This window comes from Halichoerus grypus, chromosome 14 (genome assembly GCF_964656455.1).
Source record: "Halichoerus grypus chromosome 14, mHalGry1.hap1.1, whole genome shotgun sequence".
NCBI classification, from domain to species: Eukaryota; Metazoa; Chordata; class Mammalia; order Carnivora; family Phocidae; genus Halichoerus; species Halichoerus grypus.
The window spans coordinates 23,646,679-23,661,321 of record NC_135725.1 but is presented as its reverse complement, the minus strand read 5'-3'; the positions used below and the strand labels follow the sequence as shown (position 1 = coordinate 23,661,321).

The 14,643-nt window shown below is 42.8% G+C and overlaps 1 protein-coding gene across 2 annotated transcripts in view; it reads left to right on the top strand.

Annotated features, from left to right (window-relative positions):
• The window catches only part of RASEF (RAS and EF-hand domain containing), a 79,159-nt gene that overhangs the window by 19,780 nt on the left and 44,736 nt on the right, over positions 1-14,643 (top strand). For both annotated transcript variants that reach the window (XM_036107508.2, XM_036107503.2), the window contains exons 2-3: positions 10,604-10,750; positions 14,107-14,197. In XM_036107508.2, the coding sequence (XP_035963401.2) occupies positions 10,604-10,750; positions 14,107-14,197 (238 nt within the window). The remainder of the gene's footprint in view (positions 1-10,603; positions 10,751-14,106; positions 14,198-14,643) is intronic.

The following is a 14,643-nucleotide window of genomic DNA, read 5'->3' as shown; positions in this document are numbered from 1 at the left end:
AGGTCATGGTTGCCAGAAAGGTTTATTACAAAATATTAAAGTATTTCCATTCAATAAAATAACTAGTTATACGTTTAAATTGTACTTACCAACATGGTTAAATTCCAGTAGCAAGAGCATTCCAGTTACTTTCTATTGCTGTGTGGCAGGCCGGTCCGACTTCTGTTTCTGTAGCCACTTTATGTACCCTGTACCTCTGATTTCCTAATTTCCCTTTGATTTGGCTAAACTGCCGCCTGGCAGGGTAGCAGCACAACGGGCTGGTCGCCCAGGCGGCCAGCAGGGCAGTCGTCCCCGGGCTTTCTCCCCCATCCTCTGAGACCTGCGGAGTTATCTGTCTCCAGCTTCTCTTATCCGAGCCTAATTTGTTTTATCGGTGAGTATTCTATTCCTGGCTCCTGAAAGGAAAGGCCTCGTTATGCTGTGTCTGAAAAGGGTCAGGAAAGGAGAGCTGGGTTTATCACTGATTGTCTTCCCACTTAGCCACGTGTTCATGAGAAGTCTCACCACTGCAAGGATGTGTCACACACTCCTGGGTGAGTAAAAGCTGGAGGTAAAAGGTGCAGACCCATCAACTCCCCTTGGCTTATTGTAATGCAGCTGTTAATAACTTTAATGTATAGTTAGTACAGAGTTCAGTAACAGTTACCTACTGTTAATGTAGCTTTTTGATGAGCGTTTATCCAGAATTTTCCTTTTTTTAAGTCAGAGTGGACAAAATACAGGACAATAGCATGAGATTGTCCCAGGTAACCGGTGACAGATGTCATCAAAAGGAGAATTTTGTACAGGAACTGATGTGGCACTCTTTTATTTTCCTCCCAATTTCCCACCTTTCTTACCAAAATAGAAATTTTCTGTGAAAATATACCAACTTGTGCTAACATTACTAGATTATGCCTACATTTAACTTGACTCCAGGTAAACTGATAGAAGAGAAATACTGGGAGCATGAATGTGCATTGTCAGTACTCTTCAGTAAAGAGGTACATATTCTCACATATATGGGTACACATACAGAGCACACTGACAATGTGGTGTTCGTATATAAAAATAAGTTGATATGCATTTAGGACCAAAGGCCTGTTTTCTTGTGTATAGAAGGCTAGGCCTGCATTGCCCCATCCTCATTACTGTGCTAAGGGCCTTCCTTATGTTCACAGACTAGAACAGGGATCCAGGGAGGGCCCATTTGGCCCTCGGCCTGTTTGTGTAAATAAAGTTTGATCGGAGCACAGTTAAGCTCATTCATTTGTGTGTTGTCTATGTCTGTTTTCATGCTACAGTGGTAGTGTTGAGTATTTGCAACAGAAATTGTATGTATTTTCTGACTAGTGCTTTACAGAAGACTTTTACTGACCCCTTCTTTTGGAGTGCTTGTACCCAATTCCAGCATGGGTGGGGATGAGCCCACCCCCCAAACCAGGCAGTCCTTGGACACCAGCAAGGTGTTCAAGAATTCAACTCAATTCTGACACTATTGACTTGGAGATAGCATCAGATTCCATAGGTTAAGCGTTCAGTCCTACAAGACTGCCCCCATCCCCCACTTCAGTTGCCAGTCACAAGCCCCAGGCTGTTACCTGTGCTTCCGACTGATTGGAGGTTCCAACAACCTCCTCCTTAAGTTCGGTTAATTCACTAGAGAGGCTCACAGAACTCAGGGAGACATCTACTTATATTTACCAGTTTATTAAAGGATATGACAGAGTATGAATCAATAGCCACATGAAGAGATACATAGGATGAGGTCCCGGCCTAAGGAGTTTCTGTCCTCATGGAGCTTGGGGGCTGGCTCGGTGACACATGGAAGTGTTCTGGTTTCCCAAGCATGCAAACTCTCCCCAAAGGACCAAAAAGATGTTCTCTTGGGTTTTATATGGAGGGTTCACTACGTAGTCATGATAAGCTAAGTTGTTGGCCATTGGCTGATTCAACCTCCAGCCCTTCTCCCCTCCCTGGAGGTCAGGGTGTGGGGTGGGTGGGATTGAAAGTTTCAACCCTTTAATCACAGGGTTGGTCCTCTTGGCAACTAGCCACCTTCATTAATAAAAAGACTTCCTTTTCACCTTTATGGCTTTGAAGGTTTTCAGGAATTGTGGATAAAGACCAAATCTATCTAAGAAATGTATTTTTTGGTCATCTGAATGACCAAATATATATTTCCTATAAACCATGCTATCACACCTCTGGACTGTGAGCTCTGCAGACTGACCTCAGGCATGACCCAATTTTCATTTCTCAGTTTCCCCTGCATTGACACCCGTAAGACAATAGAGGTGAACTTTCTCCGTGAAGAAGTCTCTCCATGAAGTTTCCACACCACGCTGCTTTCTCCCTTTTGCCCCTTTCCCCAAAACACAACCCAGAGGTACACAGGAGATAAACACCTACTTCTAACACATTGGGGTAGAGAAGTCAAGAGCAATAACAGATCATAATAATGGCCAACATTTATCGATTCCCTACAGTGTGCCTGGTATTATTGTGTGTGCTTCAGTCTGGGTGAATCCTCATGTCATGTGGTAGGTTCCGTCACTCTCCACACTTTATGTCTGAGGAAACTGAAGCTCAGGAGGCTAAGTGTTTTGCCCTGGGTTGCAAAGCCAGGCTGTGGTAAGCAAGCGTTTAATTTAGCCAGGCCATTACACTTCCCCCATGTGCTGTTCACTCAGGCAGCCCTCAGCTGTGCGGAGTGTGCCCTCCCCAAACCTTTAGCACGGTGCCTCTTGCTGTTTTTGTCCTCCTCCCTCCATTGGCAAACTCCCAGTCACTAAATGTCATGATTTCAAATAGGAAACAATTTGCAATTTGAAATGTTTCTAGACTTTGAATCATCCCCCAGGGAGTTTCCATTTTAAAATCTTGGCGGGAATGCTACCCATCTCAGTACTTAGGGAAGTAAAATACTTCTCAGGGCAATGAGAATCCCGAAGGAATTTTACCTGTGGGAGATGTATTTGGGCAGGGGGCCCTGGATGAGTCACTGGTGGTTGAACACCTGGGCTGGGTCATCTTCTGATCGAGGAGCAGAAAGCAGAGCCAAGGAAGGCCCAGGCCACTGGAGTGGCTTGTCTTTCCGTCTGTGGGATGGTGGAACCAAGTTGAAGAGACCATTGTTTCCTCTAGAAGGGAGAGTCAGATAATCCCTTTGTGACTGAGTTAATGAAGAGCGAGAGCTTTTGTGAGAAGGCAGACCGGAATCACTTCCAGTTAGAGGCGGCCAGCGTCAGGTGGTTAGTGGGCGCACACCGCGCACCGTGCCTGGAAAGAAAGAGGCGGATTTCACAAAGAGAGCTAATGCCGTCCTATTCTAGGGGCGGAGCTAGATTTGGTTGTTGGAATTTATTTTCCAGTTAGTTGGGGTTTGTTCTGAAAGTATGTGTACTATGTAATAAAAGTATGTTTTGAAGTCAGTAACTTTTCTCTAACTTGTGTGGGGGTAAAAGGATAAGCCTTTCCACTTACTGACCAAATGACAGTACAGTTGGTTCAGGGCATCTAGAAAGATCAGCTGGTGTCACCTGAGTAGGCATATATCCATTTTTCTTACCCCAAAAGATAAATAAACTATCAGATTTTTTAAAAAAGCAGTTTTAGAAGTTTGTAGAAGAATTAAGAAGGTACAGAGATTGCCCATATACCCCCTGCCCCCACACCTGCACAACCTCCCCCATTACCAGCAAACCCCTATCAGAATGATACATTTGTTACAAATAATGAACCTATATTTACACATTGTAACCACTCAAATTCCTCATTTTACATTAGGGTTCACTCATGTACATTATATGGGTTTGGGCAAAGGTACGGTGTGACATAGACCCATTATTATATTATCTTACAGAGTATTTTCATTGCCCTAAAAATCCTCTGTGTTCCACCTATTCATCCTTATCCCCTCCCCTCCAATCCCTGACAGCCACTGATGTCTTTACTGTCTCCAAGTTTTGCCTTTTCCAGAATGTCATAGAGTTGGAATTATGTAGTATATAATCTTTTCAGATTGGATTCTTTTGCATAGCAATATGCATTTAAAGTTCCTCTATATCTTCTCATGGCTTGGCAGCTCATTTTTCAAGTGTTGGTTAGTATTTCCTTGTCTGGATGTACCATAGTTTATCCACTCCCCTACTGAAGAACATCTTGGTTGCTTCCCAGTTTTGGCAGTTATGACCAAAGTGATTGTACCTATTCATATGCAAGTTTTTGTGTAGACATAAGTTTTCAACTCCTTTGGATAAATACCAAGAAGCATTGATTGCTGGATTATATGGTTAAGAGTATGTTTGGTCTAAGAAACTGTCACACTGTCCTCCCAAGTGATTACGATTTTGCCTTCCTGCCAGCAGTGAATGAGAGTTCTTGTTGCTCCACATCCTCACCAGAATTTGATGTTGTCAGTGTTCTGGGTTTTGGCCATCCTCATAGGTGTATGGTGCTATCTCATTGTTTTAATTGGCATTTCCCTGATGCCATATGATGTGGAGCATTTTTTCATATGCTTATTTGTCATCTGTGTATCTTCTTTGGTGAAGTGTCTGTTAAGGTCTTTGACCCATTTTTTTTATCAGGTTGTTTGTTTTCTTATTGTTGAGTTTTAAGGGTTTTGGGGGGTATATTTTATATGACAGTACATTATCAGATGTGTCCTTTACAGATACATCATACATACAGATAACCTCCAATCTGTGGCTTATCTTCTCGTTTTCTTGGCACTTTTTTTTTTTAAGGTTTTTTTTTAAGATTTTATTTATTTATTTGACAGAGACACAGCGAGAGAAGGAACACAAGCAGGGGGAGTGGGAGAGGGAGAAGCAGGCTTCCCGCTGAGCAGGGAGCCCGATGCGGGGCTCGATCCCAGGACCCTGGGATCATGACCTGAGCCGAAGGCAGAAGCTTAACACCTGAGCCACCCAGGCGCCCCTCCACTGTCTTTTATGGAGCAGTTTTTAATTTTAGTGAAGTCTAGCTTATCAATTCTTTTTCTCATGGATTATGCCTTTGGTGTTTTATCTAAGAAGTTGCCACCATACCCATGGTCATCTAAGTCTTCTCCTTATCTTCTAGAAGTTTTATAGTTTTGCATTTTACGTTTAGGTCTGTGATCCATTTTGACGTCGTTTTGGTGAATGGTGTAAGTTCTGTGTCTGTATTTGTTCTTTTGCAAGAGAAAGCCCGGTTGTTCCAGCAGCATTTGTTGAAAAGACTATCTTTGCTCCTGTATTACATTTGCTCCGTTGTCAAGTATCTGTTGACTGTATTCAGGTGGGTCTCTTTATGGGCTGTCTGCTCTGTTCAGGTGATCTGTTTGTACGATCAGATTCAAATTGTCTATAATTTTATACATTCTGTAGCAAAGGAAAGTCAAAGTTCATGAAAACTTTTGAAGTTGTACATTTCTGGATTAAATGACATTGGACTTAGATTTACCTTTATCGCCACAGACTTGTTTCAAAATCCTGTGCTTAATTTTCTGCTTCAGCCAAAACTTTATGAAGATGGGAGTAGTTAAGATGCAAACTTGGTCAAATCATTGCTTCCACTTAACCATTCCAGTGGCTTCCCGCCCTCTCGATAATTGTCTCCTCCTGTGTCTTTGCTGTGCCTTCTGGCTCCTGCTAACTTCTCACCCCACATCCACATCTGACGCTGCTGCCGCCTCCCCTACTTCCAGCCCCCCAGCCCCAACAGCTTCTTCTGGTTACAGGAGCAGCTGCCCTACCTGCTGCCCCCGCACCGTCCCGCCCCTTCAGCCTGGGACAGGCCACCACTCCTTCACCCTTTTCCCACTCGCTGCCTAGTTGACATCTACTCATCCCTCAGGCTATCCCCCAAGTGCTGGTCATGTTCCCCTGTCTATGCTGCCAGAATATCTTGTACTAATCTTCATGGCAGGTCTAATGGGGGAAGGAACCCCCATTAGAGTCTGTTTGTCTGTTTCTTAGCATTTGACTTCCAGGATCTAGCATCCATGCCTTGGATGGCATGGACGTTTTGATTTCCTGTACTCAGATGTTAGGGTCATAATGTCAATTCTCTTATGCGAGACCCTAGTGTAGGATGACGCAGACATCGGTACTTTATCCTGTTGGCTTTTGTTCATAGAAAACTGTCTTGGGTTTTAGATCTATTTGACTTATAGTTTGAATGACTAGGTTAGCCCCCCCCATTTAATACTTAATGCAGTGAGACTTCGGATCTAAGAGACAGTTTTCCTAATGATCTTACTGGGTCACCATGTTCCTTAGTGTGGAGTGTGTGTCTGAGCTTGACTATTTCCCAGAAGTGTCCTTGGAGCGGAGGTGTCCAAGCATTCTCAAGGCGAACACTATTCCAGTATATACACATAAATGTTGATACATCTGTGCTCCTCTAAGTAAATCCTGTGAAAATGTGTGACCCTTTTATAATTTGTACACATCCTAAGTGGACCTGTTTTTCTTCTGAGTTCATGTAATAGCCCTTTCAGCTTCAGTGGGAATATTTGTGATATAAAATGCTTATTTCCCAAGGACCATTTTAAAACTCTAAGTTGTGTTTTTCATCAGTAATTACCCACCACCACTGTCTTTTTTTTTTTTTTAACAAATCATCTTGTAATTTATCAAATAAGATGCATAGGCTTAGGATTTAAACATCTAAAGTTGGTTGGTAATTCAGGGCGTGTTTTTCTCTGATCTGCATTTCTCTGATATCTTTCTCTACCTTTCGTTCTATCTCTTTTCCTTCAGACATAAGTGAGATTATTTTTAGTGTTAGGGGCTCTCTTGGCACAGAAGGGTAGAGACTGTGTTTTGTCTTGGCTGACTAAAGCCTATGGCTTGACTCTTAATTTTTACTGAACATTTGTCAAGCGCACCTGTAAGCAGGTCTACGTGGTATTTGTGAATCCAAGTGTAACTGCATGAGGTGAGGCCCCAGACTCAATGAATTAATAGTGCTTCAGGCCTTGTCACCACCAGGCATCATTCTCAGTCCTCACATATGCCACCTGGGGTCAGGCCAGAAGGAAACAGAGCTTATGTGTGGCGATGTGTATTCTCTGTTTGCTTAACCTTTGACGTGGGGAGCCAGGACACCTGGGGAGGCCAGTGACTGTGGCACTCTTAGGAGCAGAACAGAGATTGTCTTGGCACCAAGTCTGTTGAGCTGAAGAATCCACGTGTGTTTAGCTGCCTGGGCAGGGCACAGCCTTTAAAGCTTACAGAGAGGGGCAAGGTATTATCTCTTGTTACAGTAAGATGTTTTTTAAATTTTTGTTTTGTTTTCTCCATCAGATGTCAGAATTGCCAAGTGTGTTCTGTTGGCTGTCTCTCGGCATAATCCAGATGGTTCTCTAGTTTCATAGAACCAGACCAAATGAAACACACAGGCATATGGGGGCCAGGGAAGGTGGGAGGGGGCCTTATTGTCTACAGTTGTGCTTTCCCGAAATAGCTTTAAGTAAAACAAATTTTATAAGATTATCTCATTTTAATCTTCATCATGCCTTCATTCTTTAAGGGAGACTCTTTATAATGTGGACAATCCTTGCAGCAATAATGCATAACATCCTCCAAAGCAATTTTTAAAAAATCTTGATATGTTAAATTTTCTTAAATGGAGACATGCCCTTGGGTCCCCTAAAGACCAGTTCAGCATTTACTTTTGGCCCAAAGAGCTAGTTCTTCCATGGGGAGCTGGACTCTGGAGCCAGATGGGCTGAGTTGGAATCCTGGCTCTGCTACCAGGACAGTACTTAGCTGTCTCTGCCTCAGTTTCCTCTTTGGTAAACAGGATACTGGTGATAACTTCTTTATAGAGTTGCTATGAGGATTAAGTGAATAGTACATGTAACTGCTGGATCACTGCCTGGACTACATACGTAAGGTGCTTAATAAGTGTCTGCCTCAGTATATGATGTTTCGCAGTAGTCTTTTGTTCCCTTGAGAGAGAGTGGGTGGAGGTGCTAAAGACTTACCCTGGTCATAGAAACTTTTACATAGTTAATATAAAGCTATCAAGGAAAAAGATGAGGAAGTAATTTAATCTGGATGAGGATAATAAAAAAAAAATAGGAAACTTTATGCCAACCTTTTAAGTTCAAACTGACTGTAACAAAGTTCCAAGTCCTAGTGGCTTTACAAAACACAAACATTTCTTTCTTGTGTGTCATTCAGATTGAAGTAGTCAGGTGGCCCTGCTGAGTAGTTAAGCTCAGTGTGGTGATTCAGGAGCCAAGCGCATTCTATCCCATGACTTCGCCATATTGGAATTCTTCACTTCAGCTGTGGGAATGAGGAAGAGAGATGGAGGGAGGTAGAGAAGGAGCGGGAAGAGAGAGAGGGAAGGGGGATGGAGGGAGAGATGCTGAGAGAGAGAGGGAGAATACAAATGAATAGAAGCTGAGGATCTTACGAAGGATTTTTGGGGACAAGCATGGAAGTGGCCAACACAGCATCTCTGTTCCCGTTGCATTGACCAGAACTAGTCACATGACTCTAGTCTTCCTGCTGCGGTTCCTGGAAGGCATTTCTCCCTGTGTGCCCTGTGATAGGAGGCAGGATAGATGAGTGTTCAGCTGCCTGCAGCACAGTGGTTAACCATATCACATATTTTCTGTAATGCAGATATTTTCCATAATTAATCTGTTTGTATATTTCACTGTAAACCATTTCTGAAATTCTTTATTCAAGACCAGCAAAAAAATTTACGAATCATTATGTTTCTTTCTTATTTTTGAAATTTGCAGAAAGTCAGGAAAGCTGCTGATCTCTCCTTGTGAACATTTTATTGTGCTGTTAGCCAATAAGCAAGGACTCTAGGTGACGGTATCTTAATGGCCATCTCTGACAGGCAGGTTCCTGTGAAGGAGAAAGTTTTTATGTTTTGTATCCTGCTGGTGATCAGTAACTGACAAAAGTAATGATCCTGTTATGCATTGAAGTTGCATGGGACAATCTAAGAGTAGTTTTGTTTTGTTTTGTTTATTGCTCTAGTAAATACGGCTCACTATTGCGACTAGTGTTTGTACTCAGCTCTGATGGGAAGGATGGTGGCCACTTCCTGCGTCTTATATCAAATAAAGTGACTTAATCCTGCAGCTTTATTAATAATATTTCACTTGAGCAGTTCTTTTCAATCATAATTGGCCTCTGCACAGACTGAGCAGTTTATTTCTAAGTGCAAACCTGGGGGATTTTATAGCTCATGGACACACCTTGAGGCCATGCTTAACTAAGCCTCTAGATTAATATATACCTCACATTTTGCAGTGTTTCATAGTTCTGTGAATTAATTTTGAATCCCATTTCTTCTGCCACGGTTCAGATGCTTTAACACAACTGGGAAGCAAAATAATGTTATGGCGGATCATGTGGTCTGCAGCATCAGACTAGGGTGGAATCCCAGCTCTGTCACTCAGTCTCTCTGGGACCTTGGGCCTTTTACTGTTTGCTGTGGTTCCTAGGAATTTCTGGTAACAAATACCAGACTGGTGGCTTAAACAACTGAAATTTATTTTCATACAGTTCTGGAGGCCAGAAGTCTCAGATCAAGGCACCGCGGAGTTGGTTCTTAATGAGGCCTGTCTCCTTGGCTTTTCGATGGCCACCTTTCTGTGTCTTCACAGAGTCTCCTCTCTGTACACTTAGCGTGTCAGTCACTGGACTTGAGTCAGGAGCACTGCTAACCCCACTGACTCACACCTTTGTCCTCCAGGAGCTGAGCTGCCCAGTTTTTCTTTTGAAACGACTCTGGAATATGTGTCTTTTAATAAAAGTTAATAATGACAAGTATGAGGATTGTCACATATAAATACATGTGAATTTATATGAAGTAATTTTTGACTACAAAATAATAGGTACATTCACTCTTACGATCATAAAGGCTGAAATACGTCTTATTAGGGATTGCTGGAACATGTTATTCATCAGTTTAATGGTTACCTAACGTTTTTCTGTACAACTTATTACCTTTCTTTTTTCATTTCCTATTTCTATTTCTATTTCTACTCCTTTCTTCTCTTCTCTTCTCTTCCCTTTTTCTTTCTTTCTTTCTTTCTTTCTTTCTTTCTTTCTTTCTTTCTTTCTTTCTTTCTTTTCTCTCTCCCTCTCCCTCTCTCTCTCTCTCTCTTTCTCCATGCCCAACGTGGGGCTGGAACTCTTGAGATCAAGAGTCACATGCTGTACCAACTGAGCCAACCAGATGCCCCCTATTTACCTTTCTTTTAAAAAAATCCTACAGTAATAACAAAGAATGCCCCTACCTGTCAGTCCCTCCCTATGCATTTCTCTTCCCTCACCAGTCTATATCTTCTAACACTAAATCATGACTTGGAAACCTAAATATATACAGTTTTTATTTATCAGTCATACCTCAATAAATCTGGGAAAAAATAAACTTGCTGTTACATTTTAAAAATAATACAGAGAATAATGCCATAGCATCTCTGACTGCTCTCTCTTCCCTCCCTTCTGGTCCTTCTATATTGTTGCTTTTCTCTTTTTTTGGTTCTTATGTGTCTCATTCCTGAAAGTATTCTGAAAATTTGCCTTTTTATTTTTTACTTGGTTTAATTTAGCTTTTAATTTTAGGTTTTCTTTTCTTTTTTTTTGGGCAGAAAAGAGCAAGTTAGTACCTTATATCTAAACATCAACCTTGTGGAGCCAAGACTAATTCAGCCATACGAACACGTTATAAGGAACTTTATCCGTGAGATCAAACTGCAGAGCACAGAAATGGAAAACCTGGCCATTGCGGTAAAGAGGTATTGAAGCCCTTCCTGTCTTTCTTCCTTTTTTTTTTTAGAGAGAGAGAGAGAATGTGAGTTGAGTGGGGGTGAGGGGAGGGACAGAGGGAGAGAGAATCTTAAGCAGGCTCATATGCGAGCCTGGAGTCCAGCACGGGGCTCCATCTGATGACCCTGAGATCATGACCTGAGCTGAAATCAAGAGTCGGATGCTTAACCGACTGAACCACCTGGGTGCCCAAAGCCCTTCCTTTCTCAGTGGCACGTGGGGTCCTTTAACTGGCTCTGTGTCCAGGTGGCACGTGGACTGAACTTCACGATCACGTTATGATGTGGATGGACTTCCCGAACCTCGGGCATCTGGAGCTTCCTAAACTGAACCAGCATGAAAAAAGCTGAGTAGGGCAGTACTCTGTAGGGGCAGCCAGCAGTCCATCAGTAGGTCACCATGATCCTATCCTATAAACTTCTCAAGACCAGTGATTCCCTACAGAACAGTTCAAAGAGGTTTGTTATCTTATATCCAGCCACTTGAAACATACAGGAAACTTCTTTTCCAGAGAGGCGGACAGGACTGTATTTGAAGGCTGGCCTGGTCACGGACAGGTGTGTGACTTTGGGCAGGTTTCTGTATCTGCAGAATGAGACTGTAAATATTCACGTTCTCAGGGTGTGGAGGCACAGGAGATGATGTGCTGGGTGTAAACCCCCGCACCAGGCCACCCACATGGTGGGTGCTCAGTGGTGGGACTTCCTGTCTCTGGCCCTCCTCACCCAGCCTGAACTGGAAGCCAAAAAGCTTGAAACCTGTACTGTTACACGGTTTGTGGAAGCCATAGCTGGTTCTCATCGACATCTTACTGGCTTTCCCAGCAGCCCAGTGCAGAGGAAGAATTTACATGTGTTCCAGTCCAAACATCAGCCTTTTTGCTCCCCGGAAGGACCACAGTCCTTTGGCATTAGTGGGAAAGAGAGCATTTTGTTTGCTGTAATTCCCGGCTGTTCTGCCCCAAAGATGCTTCTCGCTGCCATCTGTTTCACCAGCATCTCTGAGTGTGTGGTGCATCCTGCTGGTCTCTACCCAGAACTTGTGAAGGCCCCTTTGATAGGATGCACCCCATCTGCAAGGGGGCAGGAGAGGGTACTCCTCTGTCTCTTTATTCTTTCCTTCCAAATGATGACCAGACTATCTAGTTAACCTTTTGGAGTTTAAGTGAAGGGAATTAAAATATAGGAGTGTTTTAAAACGATGCTACATAGGACTTTTTATAGTTCTGGAGTCATGCAAGAGTGGAGCTATTCACAGGGAGTTTCTTAAGAACATTTTCAGTTCCCGACTCTGAACTTTTCCTTCAAGTTTGTCTGCCAGGGGCATTCAGTAGGATAGAAGGGTCCTATGAACTCCAAATTCTGTAAACTGGGGGTGATTCACAGACACACATGTTGAGTTTTTAAAGTGTCCAGGAATACCTGTTAAAACAGACAAACTTCCATACACACACACACACACACATTTATATGTGACCTTTAAGGATAGTACCATGTAAACCCACAAGGGAAAAAAGAATGGCATTCCTCATGTTCTCATCACCAGCCAAGCTGCTGCCCACCCCCGCGGAGTGAGTATGTTACCTGTGCTGAGCCGTGTCCTGCTTGTCTCCTTCCTGCTGCTTTGTGGTTGGGGTGGGAGCCAAAGTCAGGCTCTGTCCCAGCTGTCAGAGACCTCGCTGAAGTGCTTCCGTGATGACTGTGAAGTTCTCTTATGTTCTTCGCGGAGGACCATCCGCCCTCACCTGGGATTTTGGATGGGGGCGGGTCTCTATCTTTTCGCTCTGTGCTTGCACCTGAAGGATGGTCCGAGTGGATGGGAGCCCTGGAGTAGGTTAGAGTGGACAGTCTTCATCACACCAGACATTTCACTAGGAGTTAGGAATTGCTGGGGCAAACACGGTGGCATCATAGACTACCCTGATTTACCAAAAAAAAAAAAAAAAAAATCATTGCTCAGGAGTGAGGAAGGCAGAAAGAACACATTCAGGAATAGTCCTGGATGTCACGAAGGAGTGGTCGGAAAAATGGTCATAGGGAGAGAACGGACTTGGCTATTTTACAGTCCCAGAGTTGACCAATAAAACAAACTTGCTGTGGAGATATGTAATTCCTAGATTTCAGATAGCAAGTGCTTATAAATGAACCGGAAATAGCTAACTTTCCAAACAAGGTTAACATCCCTTCGGGCAGGCTGTCAGGTAAGGATGAAGAAAACACAAGTGGAAAATAGTAGTAAGTTACTCAAAATTTTATTTTGGAGCCTTCTCCCCACCCCTCAGGACTCATTTGGAACTTTATATAAAGATTAAAGTAATGCATGCACAGACTGTGTTACAAGGGAGTCCGCAGGTAGAAAGCAGGTAACATGGTGTCTCAGAAGCCGTCAAACTGGAAGACGGGAGGTCTTCTGTTTAGGTCCTGTTCTCTACTTTTTATCAGCAGCGTGTCATTGACCCTCTAAATCCCGTGGTGGCTGCTTTCAAGTCTCTTGTCATCTAGTGGAATAGGCAAGACGTATGTACGAGAAAATTTAGATAGTCAGACGTATAGCAGAGAGAGAACAAAAAATACTAAAAATACTTTTTTTAGGGTTTAATCTGCAGCCTCAACCACTGTAAAGTGACAGATGTCTCTATACTAGCCAATTGCTCAGGAAAACTATCCCAGAATTCTCCTCAACGAAATGTTCCCATTTCTAACTTTTTGGCAAATCAGTGTGCTCTGCTTCTGTAGAGAGGTGATTTAGGGATGACATTAGTAAAAGAAACAGAATTTTTCTACAATGTAAAGACTGTATTTTTATTCTAGAACTTTAGGGAACTGATTAGAAATAATTTTTGAGATTCCTTTTCCCCCCTTCTAACTGTAGCATATCACATTGTGTGTTTTGTATAATAATATTTCAGAATTCTATCTAAAAATCTGTTTGCCATGGGGTTCTTTTTTTTTGTCCAGGAATATCACTCAGTCGTGGGAGCAAAAAGGATTTTCAGAATTTATTGAGAGCTTCCCAGCTTTCTTTAGCTGTTTTGATATCTTTATTTTGATATCTTGATATCAAAGATATCTTTAGCTGTTCTTCGCCATGATCTAGTTTAATACTATTTTGTCTAGTTTATACCATTTACTAAATATCTAGTTTTAATGTTATTTTACAGCCAAATGGTCAAAGTGCCAATCCTGTCTTACTTTGTGGAAGGAACAGGGACTATTATTTTAAATGGTGTGTTTCTCCTCATCTGTAAAATAGGGCTTGAAATAGACGAGGTTGAAGCTGTCTCTGCACGTTGCAGTGAAAAGGTGTGCATCCTCTTGCATTTCAGAGCCCAGGACAAGGCAGCCATGCAGTTGAGTGAGCTGGAGGAGGAAATGGATCAGAGGATTCAGGCAGCAGAACACAAGACACGGAAAGACGTGAGTTTATGGGATTGGCCCATTCTTTCCACGAATCCTGATGGAGCGCCTTTTACAGACCGGGCACTGGGCAGGGGCTCTCAAAGAGGGCATTTTTGGCGGTGGTGGTTTCGGGGGGAGATTAAGGAGAGAGATAATAAATAATCAAATAAAGTAGATAATTTCAGTAGCTATGAGTGAAGAGCAAGTGTGGTCGACAGCGATGGGGAGAAGAAGTCGGGAGGTCAGCGGCCTCTTTGTGGAGGTGCCATGGGAGCTGAGGCCCGAGGAAGAAGGCAGAGCCCCCCTTGGGTAGAGGAGGGTGGCTCAGCTTTTATGCCACAGTCTCCCTGACCATGTCCACTGCCAACTTTAAATTTCTAGATTGCAGGGAAATTAAAATTCTCTCTACGAACTTCAGTGTTTTATAATGGAATGTATTTTATTCATCACTGAAGGAACTCTTA